Consider the following 14,324-nt stretch of genomic DNA (forward strand, 5'->3'; position numbering starts at 1 on the left):
TGAGGAGGGCTGAAGGGACAGAGGACTGGGAGACTTACTGTTGGTTTTGAGGCAGGCTGGAAGGACAGAGGACTGGGGGACTTACTGTTGGTTTTGAGGCAGGCTGAAGGGACAGAGGACTGGGGGACTTACTGTTGGTTTTGAGGCAGGCTGAAGGGACCAGAGGACTGGGGGACTTACTGTTGGTTTTGAGGAGGGCTGAAGGGACAGAGGACTGGGGGACTTACTGTTGGTTTTGAGGAGGGCTGAAGGGACAGAGGACTGGGAGACTTACTGTTGGTTTTGAGGAGGGCTGAAGGGACAGAGGACTGGGAGACTTACTGTTGGTTTTCAGGCGGGCTGAAGGGACAGAGGACTGGGAGACTTACTGTTGGTTTTGAGGAGGGCTGAAGGGACAGAGGACTGGGAGACTTACTGTTGGTTTTGAGGAGGGCTGAAGGGACAGAGGACTGGGAGACTTACTGTTGGTTTTGAGGAGGGCTGAAGGGACAGAGGACTGGGGGACTTACTGTTGGTTTTGAGGAGGGCTGAAGGGACAGAGGACTGGGAGACTTACTGTTGGTTTTGAGGAGGGCTGAAGGGACAGAGGACTGGGGGACTTACTGTTGGTTTTGAGGAGGGCTGAAGGGACAGAGGACTGGGAGACTTACTGTTGGTTTTGAGGAGGGCTGAAGGGACAGAGGACTGGGAGACTTACTGTTGGTTTTCAGGCGGGCTGAAGGGACAGAGGACTGGGAGACTTACTGTTGGTTTTGAGGAGGGCTGAAGGGACAGAGGACTGGGGGACTTACTGTTGGTTTTGAGGAGGGCTGAAGGGACAGAGGACTGGGGGACTTACTGTTGGTTTTGAGGAGGCCTGAAGGGACAGAGGACTGGGGGACTTACTGTTGGTTTTCAGGCGGGCTGAAGGGACAGAGGACTGGGAGACTTACTGTTGGTTTTCAGGCGGGCTGAAGGGACAGAGGACTGGGAGACTTACTGTTGGTTTTGAGGAGGGCTGAAGGGACAGAGGACTGGGAGACTTACTGTTGGTTTTCAGGCGGGCTGAAGGGACAGAGGACTGGGAGACTTACTGTTGGTTTTGAGGAGGGCTGAAGGGACAGAGGACTGGGGGACTTACTGTTGGTTTTGAGGCGGGCTGAAGGGACAGAGGACTGGGAGACTTACTGTTGGTTTTGAGGCGGGCTGAAGGGACAGAGGACTGGGAGACTTACTGTTGGTTTTCAGGCAGGCTGAAGGGACAGAGGACTGGGGGACTTACTGTTGGTTTTGAGGCAGGCTGAAGGGACAGAGGACTGGGGGACTTACTGTTGGTTTTGAGGCGGGCTGAAGGGACAGAGGACTGGGAGACTTACTGTTGGTTTTGAGGAGGGCTGAAGGGACAGAGGACTGGGAGACTTACTGTTGGTTTTCAGGCGGGCTGAAGGGACAGAGGACTGGGAGACTTACTGTTGGTTTTGAGGAGGGCTGAAGGGACCAGAGGACTGGGGGACTTACTGTTGGTTTTGAGGAGGGCTGAAGGGACAGAGGACTGGGAGACTTACTGTTGGTTTTGAGGCAGGCTGAAGGGACCAGAGGACTGGGAGACTTACTGTTGGTTTTGAGGCAGGCTGAAGGGACAGAGGACTGGGGGACTTACTGTTGGTTTTGAGGAGGGCTGAAGGGACAGAGGACTGGGAGACTTACTGTTGGTTTTCAGGCGGGCTGAAGGGACAGAGGACTGGGAGACTTACTGTTGGTTTTGAGGAGGGCTGAAGGGACAGAGGACTGGGAGACTTACTGTTGGTTTTCAGGCGGGCTGAAGGGACAGAGGACTGGGAGACTTACTGTTGGTTTTGAGGAGGGCTGAAGGGACAGAGGACTGGGGGACTTACTGTTGGTTTTGAGGCGGGCTGAAGGGACAGAGGACTGGGAGACTTACTGTTGGTTTTGAGGCGGGCTGAAGGGACAGAGGACTGGGAGACTTACTGTTGGTTTTCAGGCAGGCTGAAGGGACAGAGGACTGGGGGACTTACTGTTGGTTTTGAGGCAGGCTGAAGGGACAGAGGACTGGGGGACTTACTGTTGGTTTTCAGGCAGGCTGAAGGGACAGAGGACTGGGGGACTTACTGTTGGTTTTCAGGCAGGCTGAAGGGACAGAGGACTGGGAGACTTACTGTTGGTTTTCAGGCAGGCTGAAGGGACAGAGGACTGGGGGACTTACTGTTGGTTTTCAGGCGGGCTGAAGGGACAGAGGACTGGGGGACTTACTGTTGGTTTTCAGGCGGGCTGAAGGGACAGAGGACTGGGGGACTTACTGTTGGTTTTGAGGCGGGCTGAAGGGACAGAGGACTGGGAGACTTACTGTTGGTTTTGAGGCGGGCTGAAGGGACAGAGGACTGGGGGACTTACTGTTGGTTTTGAGGAGGGCTGAAGGGACAGAGGACTGGGAGACTTACTGTTGGTTTTCAGGCGGGCTGAAGGGACAGAGGACTGGGAGACTTACTGTTGGTTTTGAGGAGGGCTGAAGGGACAGAGGACTGGGAGACTTACTGTTGGTTTTCAGGCGGGCTGAAGGGACAGAGGACTGGGAGACTTACTGTTGGTTTTGAGGAGGGCTGAAGGGACAGAGGACTGGGGGACTTACTGTTGGTTTTGAGGCGGGCTGAAGGGACAGAGGACTGGGAGACTTACTGTTGGTTTTGAGGCGGGCTGAAGGGACAGAGGACTGGGAGACTTACTGTTGGTTTTCAGGCAGGCTGAAGGGACAGAGGACTGGGGGACTTACTGTTGGTTTTGAGGCAGGCTGAAGGGACAGAGGACTGGGGGACTTACTGTTGGTTTTCAGGCAGGCTGAAGGGACAGAGGACTGGGGGACTTACTGTTGGTTTTGAGGAGGGCTGAAGGGACAGAGGACTGGGAGACTTACTGTTGGTTTTCAGGCGGGCTGAAGGGACAGAGGACTGGGAGACTTACTGTTGGTTTTGAGGAGGGCTGAAGGGACCAGAGGACTGGGGGACTTACTGTTGGTTTTGAGGAGGGCTGAAGGGACAGAGGACTGGGAGACTTACTGTTGGTTTTGAGGCAGGCTGAAGGGACCAGAGGACTGGGAGACTTACTGTTGGTTTTGAGGCAGGCTGAAGGGACAGAGGACTGGGGGACTTACTGTTGGTTTTGAGGAGGGCTGAAGGGACAGAGGACTGGGAGACTTACTGTTGGTTTTCAGGCGGGCTGAAGGGACAGAGGACTGGGAGACTTACTGTTGGTTTTGAGGAGGGCTGAAGGGACAGAGGACTGGGAGACTTACTGTTGGTTTTCAGGCGGGCTGAAGGGACAGAGGACTGGGAGACTTACTGTTGGTTTTGAGGCAGGCTGAAGGGACCAGAGGACTGGGAGACTTACTGTTGGTTTTGAGGCAGGCTGAAGGGACAGAGGACTGGGGGACTTACTGTTGGTTTTGAGGAGGGCTGAAGGGACAGAGGACTGGGAGACTTACTGTTGGTTTTCAGGCGGGCTGAAGGGACAGAGGACTGGGAGACTTACTGTTGGTTTTGAGGAGGGCTGAAGGGACAGAGGACTGGGAGACTTACTGTTGGTTTTCAGGCGGGCTGAAGGGACAGAGGACTGGGAGACTTACTGTTGGTTTTGAGGAGGGCTGAAGGGACAGAGGACTGGGGGACTTACTGTTGGTTTTGAGGCGGGCTGAAGGGACAGAGGACTGGGAGACTTACTGTTGGTTTTGAGGCGGGCTGAAGGGACAGAGGACTGGGAGACTTACTGTTGGTTTTCAGGCAGGCTGAAGGGACAGAGGACTGGGGGACTTACTGTTGGTTTTGAGGCAGGCTGAAGGGACAGAGGACTGGGGGACTTACTGTTGGTTTTCAGGCAGGCTGAAGGGACAGAGGACTGGGGGACTTACTGTTGGTTTTCAGGCAGGCTGAAGGGACAGAGGACTGGGAGACTTACTGTTGGTTTTCAGGCAGGCTGAAGGGACAGAGGACTGGGGGACTTACTGTTGGTTTTCAGGCGGGCTGAAGGGACAGAGGACTGGGGGACTTACTGTTGGTTTTCAGGCGGGCTGAAGGGACAGAGGACTGGGGGACTTACTGTTGGTTTTGAGGCGGGCTGAAGGGACAGAGGACTGGGAGACTTACTGTTGGTTTTGAGGCGGGCTGAAGGGACAGAGGACTGGGGGACTTACTGTTGGTTTTGAGGAGGGCTGAAGGGACAGAGGACTGGGAGACTTACTGTTGGTTTTCAGGCGGGCTGAAGGGACAGAGGACTGGGAGACTTACTGTTGGTTTTGAGGAGGGCTGAAGGGACAGAGGACTGGGAGACTTACTGTTGGTTTTCAGGCGGGCTGAAGGGACAGAGGACTGGGAGACTTACTGTTGGTTTTGAGGAGGGCTGAAGGGACAGAGGACTGGGGGACTTACTGTTGGTTTTGAGGCGGGCTGAAGGGACAGAGGACTGGGAGACTTACTGTTGGTTTTGAGGCGGGCTGAAGGGACAGAGGACTGGGAGACTTACTGTTGGTTTTCAGGCAGGCTGAAGGGACAGAGGACTGGGGGACTTACTGTTGGTTTTGAGGCAGGCTGAAGGGACAGAGGACTGGGGGACTTACTGTTGGTTTTCAGGCAGGCTGAAGGGACAGAGGACTGGGGGACTTACTGTTGGTTTTCAGGCAGGCTGAAGGGACAGAGGACTGGGAGACTTACTGTTGGTTTTCAGGCAGGCTGAAGGGACAGAGGACTGGGGGACTTACTGTTGGTTTTCAGGCGGGCTGAAGGGACAGAGGACTGGGGGACTTACTGTTGGTTTTCAGGCGGGCTGAAGGGACAGAGGACTGGGGGACTTACTGTTGGTTTTGAGGCGGGCTGAAGGGACAGAGGACTGGGAGACTTACTGTTGGTTTTGAGGCGGGCTGAAGGGACAGAGGACTGGGGGACTTACTGTTGGTTTTCAGGCGGGCTGAAGGGACAGAGGACTGGGAGACTTACTGTTGGTTTTGAGGCGGGCTGAAGGGACAGAGGACTGGGAGACTTACTGTTGGTTTTGAGGCGGGCTGAAGGGACAGAGGACTGGGGGACTTACTGTTGGTTTTGAGGAGGGCTGAAGGGACAGAGGACTGGGAGACTTACTGTTGGTTTTCAGGCGGGCTGAAGGGACAGAGGACTGGGAGACTTACTGTTGGTTTTGAGGAGGGCTGAAGGGACAGAGGACTGGGAGACTTACTGTTGGTTTTCAGGCGGGCTGAAGGGACAGAGGACTGGGAGACTTACTGTTGGTTTTGAGGAGGGCTGAAGGGACAGAGGACTGGGGGACTTACTGTTGGTTTTGAGGCGGGCTGAAGGGACAGAGGACTGGGAGACTTACTGTTGGTTTTGAGGCGGGCTGAAGGGACAGAGGACTGGGAGACTTACTGTTGGTTTTCAGGCAGGCTGAAGGGACAGAGGACTGGGGGACTTACTGTTGGTTTTGAGGCAGGCTGAAGGGACAGAGGACTGGGGGACTTACTGTTGGTTTTCAGGCAGGCTGAAGGGACAGAGGACTGGGGGACTTACTGTTGGTTTTCAGGCAGGCTGAAGGGACAGAGGACTGGGAGACTTACTGTTGGTTTTCAGGCAGGCTGAAGGGACAGAGGACTGGGGGACTTACTGTTGGTTTTCAGGCGGGCTGAAGGGACAGAGGACTGGGGGACTTACTGTTGGTTTTCAGGCGGGCTGAAGGGACAGAGGACTGGGGGACTTACTGTTGGTTTTGAGGCGGGCTGAAGGGACAGAGGACTGGGAGACTTACTGTTGGTTTTGAGGCGGGCTGAAGGGACAGAGGACTGGGGGACTTACTGTTGGTTTTCAGGCGGGCTGAAGGGACAGAGGACTGGGAGACTTACTGTTGGTTTTGAGGCGGGCTGAAGGGACAGAGGACTGGGAGACTTACTGTTGGTTTTGAGGCGGGCTGAAGGGACAGAGGACTGGGAGACTTACTGTTGGTTTTGAGGCGGGCTGAAGGGACAGAGGACTGGGGGACTTACTGTTGGTTTTGAGGAGGGCTGAAGGGACAGAGGACTGGGAGACTTACTGTTGGTTTTCAGGCGGGCTGAAGGGACAGAGGACTGGGAGACTTACTGTTGGTTTTGAGGAGGGCTGAAGGGACAGAGGACTGGGAGACTTACTGTTGGTTTTCAGGCGGGCTGAAGGGACAGAGGACTGGGAGACTTACTGTTGGTTTTGAGGAGGGCTGAAGGGACAGAGGACTGGGGGACTTACTGTTGGTTTTGAGGCGGGCTGAAGGGACAGAGGACTGGGAGACTTACTGTTGGTTTTGAGGCGGGCTGAAGGGACAGAGGACTGGGAGACTTACTGTTGGTTTTCAGGCAGGCTGAAGGGACAGAGGACTGGGGGACTTACTGTTGGTTTTGAGGCAGGCTGAAGGGACAGAGGACTGGGGGACTTACTGTTGGTTTTCAGGCAGGCTGAAGGGACAGAGGACTGGGGGACTTACTGTTGGTTTTCAGGCAGGCTGAAGGGACAGAGGACTGGGAGACTTACTGTTGGTTTTCAGGCAGGCTGAAGGGACAGAGGACTGGGGGACTTACTGTTGGTTTTCAGGCGGGCTGAAGGGACAGAGGACTGGGGGACTTACTGTTGGTTTTGAGGCGGGCTGAAGGGACAGAGGACTGGGAGACTTACTGTTGGTTTTGAGGCGGGCTGAAGGGACAGAGGACTGGGGGACTTACTGTTGGTTTTGAGGAGGGCTGAAGGGACAGAGGACTGGGAGACTTACTGTTGGTTTTCAGGCGGGCTGAAGGGACAGAGGACTGGGAGACTTACTGTTGGTTTTGAGGAGGGCTGAAGGGACAGAGGACTGGGAGACTTACTGTTGGTTTTCAGGCGGGCTGAAGGGACAGAGGACTGGGAGACTTACTGTTGGTTTTGAGGAGGGCTGAAGGGACAGAGGACTGGGAGACTTACTGTTGGTTTTCAGGCAGGCTGAAGGGACAGAGGACTGGGGGACTTACTGTTGGTTTTGAGGCAGGCTGAAGGGACAGAGGACTGGGGGACTTACTGTTGGTTTTCAGGCAGGCTGAAGGGACAGAGGACTGGGAGACTTACTGTTGGTTTTCAGGCAGGCTGAAGGGACAGAGGACTGGGGGACTTACTGTTGGTTTTCAGGCGGGCTGAAGGGACAGAGGACTGGGGGACTTACTGTTGGTTTTCAGGCGGGCTGAAGGGACAGAGGACTGGGGGACTTACTGTTGGTTTTGAGGCGGGCTGAAGGGACAGAGGACTGGGAGACTTACTGTTGGTTTTGAGGCGGGCTGAAGGGACAGAGGACTGGGGGACTTACTGTTGGTTTTCAGGCGGGCTGAAGGGACAGAGGACTGGGAGACTTACTGTTGGTTTTGAGGCGGGCTGAAGGGACAGAGGACTGGGAGACTTACTGTTGGTTTTGAGGCGGGCTGAAGGGACAGAGGACTGGGAGACTTACTGTTGGTTTTGAGGCGGGCTGAAGGGACAGAGGACTGGGAGACTTACTGTTGGTTTTGAGGAGGGCTGAAGGGACAGAGGACTGGGGGACTTACTGTTGGTTTTGAGGCGGGCTGAAGGGACAGAGGACTGGGAGACTTACTGTTGGTTTTGAGGCGGGCTGAAGGGACAGAGGACTGGGAGACTTACTGTTGGTTTTCAGGCAGGCTGAAGGGACAGAGGACTGGGGGACTTACTGTTGGTTTTGAGGCAGGCTGAAGGGACAGAGGACTGGGGGACTTACTGTTGGTTTTCAGGCAGGCTGAAGGGACAGAGGACTGGGGGACTTACTGTTGGTTTTCAGGCAGGCTGAAGGGACAGAGGACTGGGAGACTTACTGTTGGTTTTCAGGCAGGCTGAAGGGACAGAGGACTGGGGGACTTACTGTTGGTTTTCAGGCGGGCTGAAGGGACAGAGGACTGGGGGACTTACTGTTGGTTTTCAGGCGGGCTGAAGGGACAGAGGACTGGGGGACTTACTGTTGGTTTTGAGGCGGGCTGAAGGGACAGAGGACTGGGAGACTTACTGTTGGTTTTGAGGCGGGCTGAAGGGACAGAGGACTGGGAGACTTACTGTTGGTTTTGAGGCGGGCTGAAGGGACAGAGGACTGGGAGACTTACTGTTGGTTTTGAGGCGGGCTGAAGGGACAGAGGACTGGGGGACTTACTGTTGGTTTTGAGGCGGGCTGAAGGGACAGAGGACTGGGGGACTTACTGTTGGTTTTGAGGAGGGCTGAAGGGACAGAGGACTGGGAGACTTACTGTTGGTTTTGAGGCGGGCTGAAGGGACAGAGGACTGGGAGACTTACTGTTGGTTTTGAGGCGGGCTGAAGGGACAGAGGACTGGGGGACTTACTGTTGGTTTTGAGGCGGGCTGAAGGGACAGAGGGACTTACTGTTGGTTTTGAGGCGGGCTGAAGGGACAGAGGGACTTACTGTTGGTTTTGAGGCGGGCTGGTTCGCTGTTGCGGCTGCCTGCCTGGTTGATGGCCTTGACAAAGAAGACATAACGTGTTCCACTCTGCAGGCCGTGCACCGTGTAGTGGTTCTGCTTGATGTTGGGGACAATCATCCAACTGTCCACACTGTTATAGAGACCTGGAGAGAGATACATACTGTTATACAGACCTGGAGGGATACATACTGTTATACAGACCTAGAGAGAGATACATACTGTTATACAGACCTAGAGAGAGATACATACTGTTATACAGACCTAGAGATACATACTGTTATACAGACCTAGAGAGAGATACATACTGTTATACAGACCTGGAGGGATACATACTGTTATATAGACCTAGAGAGAGATACATACTGTTATACAGACCTAGAGAGATACATACTGTTATAGAGACCTGGAGAGAGATACATACTGTTATACAGACCTGGAGGGATACATACTGTTATACAGACCTAGAGATACATACTGTTATAGAGACCTAGAGAGATACATACTGTTATAGAGACCTGGAGAGAGATACATACTGTTATACAGACCTGGAGGGATACATACTGTTATATAGACCAAGAGAGAGATACATACTGTTATAGAGACCTAGAGATACATACTGTTATACAGACCTAGAGATACATACTGTTATACAGACCTAGAGAGAGATACATACTGTTATACAGACCTAGAGAGAGATATATACTGTTATACAGACCTAGAGAGAGATATATACTGTTATACAGACCTAGAGAGAGATACATACTGTTATACAGACCTAGAGAGATACATACTGTTATAGAGACCTAGAGATACATACTGTTATATAGACCAAGAGAGAGATACATACTGTTATAGAGACCTAGAGAGATACAGACTGTTATACAGACCTAGAGAGAGATACATACTGTTATAGAGACCTAGAGATACATACTGTTATACAGACCTAGAGAGATACATACTGTTATACAGACCTAGAGAGAGATACATACTGTTATACAGACCTAGAGAGATACATACTGTTATACAGACCTAGAGAGAGATACTGTACATACTGTTATACAGACCTAGAGATACATACTGTTATACAGACCTAGAGAGATACATACTGTTATAGAGACCTAGAGAGATACAGACTGTTATACAGACCTAGAGAGATACATACTGTTATAGAGACCTGGAGGGATACATACTGTTATACAGACCTAGAGATACATACTGTTATACAGACCTAGAGAGATACATACTGTTATAGAGACCTAGAGATACATACTGTTATAGAGACCTAGAGAGATACAGACTGTTATACAGACCTAGAGAGATACATACTGTTATAGAGACCTAGAGATACATACTGTTATACAGACCTAGAGAGATACATACTGTTATACAGACCTAGAGAGAGATACTGTTATACAGACCTAGAGATACGTACTGTTATACAGACCTAGAGAGAGATACACACTGTTACACAGACCTAGAGAGATACATACTGTTATACAGACATAGAGAGAGATACATACTGTTATACAGACCTAGAGATACATACTGTTATACAGACCTAGAGATACATACTGTTATACAGACCTAGAGAGATACATACTGTTATACAGACCTAGAGAGAGATACTGTTATACAGACCTAGAGATACGTACTGTTATACAGACCTAGAGAGAGATACACACTGTTACACAGACCTAGAGAGATACATACTGTTATACAGACATAGAGAGAGATACATACTGTTATACAGACCTAGAGATACATACTGTTATAGAGACCTAGAGAGAGATACTGTACATACTGTTATACAGACCTAGAGAGATACATACTGTTATACAGACCTAGAGAGAGATACACACTGTTACACAGACCTAGAGAGATACATACTGTTATACAGACATAGAGAGAGATACATACTGTTATACAGACCTAGAGATACATACTGTTATAGAGATCTAGAGAGAGATATATACTGTTATACAGACCTGGAGAGATACATACTGTTATACAGACCTAGAGAGAGATACTGTACATACTGTTATACAGACCTAGAGAGAGATACTGTACATACTGTTATACAGACGTATATCTCTCTCTATCACAACAACATCACTACATGACTTAAAACACAACACCTCTCCTACTCTCATTCCCTCTCCTCTCATCCGCTCTCCTCTCTTCCGCTCTCCTCTCCTCTCATCAACTCTCCTCTCCTCTCATCCCCTCTCATCCTCTCTCCCCCTCTCCTCTCATCCCCTCTCCTCTCATCTCCTCTCCTCTCATCCTCTCATCCCCTCTTCTCTCATTCTTTCTCCTCTTATCCTTTCTCCTCTCTCTTCTCATCCTCTCAACCTCTTAACCTCTCTCCTCTCATGCTCTCTCCTTGCCTCCTCTCTACTTGCCTCCTCTCTCCTTACCTCCTCCCCCTTGTCTCCTTTCTCCTTGCCTCCATTCTAACCTAATTGTATTGGAGGAGAAGGTCCATGGGCTTGAGGAGAGAGGATGAGAGTATTGGAAAAAGGATGAATTGAGACAGAGCACCTGGGTTGCGTCCCAAATGGCCCTATGGGCCCTGGACAAAAGTAGTGGACTATGTAGGGAACAGGTTGCTAATTGGGACTCAATCCAAGCAACTGTGGGCAGATGAAAGCAGAGTAAAACACAAAGCATTATGGAAGGAGAGCAGGGCTGCTTTGGACACAGGCTTTGATGCTGCAACATAAAAGAGGTGTGTGTGTGTTAGTGTGTTGGTTTGTGTGTTAGTGTGTTTGAGATTCATTATGTAAACAGGGAACTAATCAATCCACCTAATCAATCCTACAGTACTTCAGTTACCCTACAGTACTACAGTAAACAACACTACCCTACAGTACTACAGTAAACAACACTACCCTACAGTAAACAACACTACCCTACAGTAAACAACACTGCCCTACAGTAAACAACACTACCCTGCAGTACTACAGTAAACAACACTACCCTACAGACCTACAGTAAACAACCATACCCTACAGTAAACAACACTGCCCTACAGTAAACAACACTACCCTGCAGTACTACAGTAAACAACACTACCCTACAGACCTACAGTAAACAACCATACCCTACAGTAAACAACACTACCCTACAGTAAACAACACTGCCCTACAGTAAACAACACTACCCTGCAGTACTACAGTAAACAACACTACCCTACAGTAAACAACACTACCCTACAGTAAACAACACTGCCCTACAGTAAACAACACTACCCTGCAGTACTACAGTAAACAACACTACCCTACAGACCTACGGTAAACAACCATACCCTACAGTAAACAACACTACCCTACAGTAAACAACCATACCCTACAGTAAACAACACTGCCCTACAGTAAACAACACTACCCTACAGTAAACAACACTACCCTACAGTAAACAACACTACCCTACAGTAAACAACACTGCCCTACAGTAAACAACACTGCCCTACAGTAAACAACACTACCCTACAGTAAACAACACTACCCTACAGTAAACAACACTACCCTACAGTACTACAGTAAACAACACTACCCTACAGTAAACAACACTAACCTACAGTAAACAACACTACCCTACAGTAAACAACACTGCCCTACAGTAAACAACACTACCCTACAGTAAACAACACTACCCTACAGTAAACAACACTAACCTACAGTACTACAGTAAACAACACTGACCTACAGTAAACAATACTACCCTACAGTAAACAATACTACCCTACAGTAAACAACACTAACCTACAGTAAACAATACTACCCTACAGTAAACAATACTACCCTACAGTAAACAACACTGCCCTACAGTAAACAACACTACCCTACAGTAAACAACACTACCCTACAGTAAACAACACTGCCGTACAGTAAACAACACTACCCTACAGTACTACAGTAAACAACCATACCCTACAGTAAACAACACTACCCTACAGTAAACAATACTACCCTACAGTAAACAACACTACCCTACAGTACTACAGTAAACAACACTACCCTACAGTAAACAACACTACCCTACAGTAAGCAACACTACCTTATAGTACTAAAGTAAACAACACTACCCGACATGACTACAGTAAACAACACTACCCTACAGTAAACAACACTACCCTACAGTACTTTAGTAAACAACACTACCCTACAGTAAACAACACTACCCTACAGTACTACAGTAAACAACACTACCCTACAGTACTACAGTAAACAACACTACCCTACAGTAAACAACACTACCCTACAGTAAACAACACTACCCTACAGTAAACAACACTACCCTACAGTAAACAACACTACCCTACAGTAAACAACACTACCCTACAGTAAACACCACTACCCTACAGTACTACAGTAAACAACACTACCCTACAGGAAACAACACTACCCTACAGTAAACAACACTACCCTACAGTAAACAACACTACCCTACAGTAAACAACACTACCCTACAGTAAACACCACTACCCTACAGTACTACAGTAAACAACACTACCCTACAGTAAACAACACTACCCTACAGTAAACAACACTACCCTACAGTAAACAACACTACCCTACAGTAAACAACACTACCCTACAGTAAACAACACTACCCTACAGTACTACAGTAAACAACACTACCCTACAGTACTACAGTAAACAACACTACCCTACAGTAAACAACACTACCCTACAGTAAACAACACTACCCTACAGTACTACAGTAAACAATACTACCCTACAGTAAACAACACTACCCTACAGTAAACACCACTACCCTACAGTACTACAGTAAACAACACTACCCTACAGTAAACAACACTACCTCACAGTAAACACCACTACCCTACAGTACTACAGTAAACAATACTACCCTACAGTAAACAACACTACCCTACAGTAAACACCACTACCCTACAGTACTACAGTAAACAACACTACCCTACAGTAAACAACACTACCCTACAGTACTACAGTAAACAATACTACCCTACAGTAAACAACACTGCCCTACAGTACAACAGTAAACAACACTACCCTACAGTACTACAGTAAACAACACTACCATACAGTACTACAGTAAACGATACTACATACTGTAGTTAGTTGTTTATATGATAAATGTGGTCGTTATGGATTCATATTGTGTAACATCTCTGGTAACAGTTGGATGGTTATAGCTGCACATCACCATGGGGCTGTAGCCACGCCTGAAGCCTGAAACACTATGTAGATGGAGCCTCTAATAGCTAGCTAAGTATCCCTCCAGCTGTAACGAGCCAGTCTAAATAGTTATTCTGAGTTATCAAACTCCGCAGCCAGGCTATCTCAGGTGCAGAGACGGAGAATAGGCCTACTGACTGTGTACTCACTCAGATGAGAATGTTACATTTGTCTGCATTCCAAATGACACCCTGTTCCCTATAAAAGTGCACTACTTTTGACCAGGGCCCATAGGGAATAAGGTGCCATTTGGAACACACCCATGGTGTAATGCTCTAATCTCAGGCTTCACAATAACATTCCTAGATTGTGATAATAACAGTATCAACATTCTGTCCTGAGGCAGACTGGTGCAACGAAGAAACATTCTGTCCAGAGGCAGACTGGTGCAACGAACAAACATTCTGTCCAGAGGCAGACTGGTGCAACGAACCAACATTCTGTCCTGAGGCAGACTGGTGCAACGAACCAACATTCTGTCCTGAGGCAGACTGGTGCAACGAACCAACATTCTGTCCTGAGGCAGACTGGTGCAACGAACAAACATTCTGTCCTGAGGCAGACTGGTGCAGCGAACCAACATTCTGTCCTGAGGCAGACTGGTGCAACGAACCAACATTCTGTCCTGAGGCAGACT

The 14,324-nt window shown here is 49.4% G+C and overlaps 1 protein-coding gene across 5 annotated transcripts in view; it reads right to left on the reverse strand.

Annotated features, from left to right (window-relative positions):
• LOC139581764 (probable E3 ubiquitin-protein ligase MID2) overlaps positions 1 to 14,324 on the reverse strand; it is a 348,833-nt gene that overhangs the window by 14,105 nt on the left and 320,404 nt on the right. For all 5 annotated transcript variants that reach the window (XM_071411908.1, XM_071411911.1, XM_071411910.1 and 2 more), the window contains one exon: positions 8,444 to 8,605. In XM_071411908.1, the coding sequence (XP_071268009.1) occupies positions 8,444 to 8,605 (162 nt within the window). The remainder of the gene's footprint in view (positions 1 to 8,443; positions 8,606 to 14,324) is intronic.

This window comes from Salvelinus alpinus, chromosome 7, assembly GCF_045679555.1.
Source record: "Salvelinus alpinus chromosome 7, SLU_Salpinus.1, whole genome shotgun sequence".
Lineage (NCBI taxonomy): Eukaryota > Metazoa > Chordata > Actinopteri > Salmoniformes > Salmonidae > Salvelinus > Salvelinus alpinus.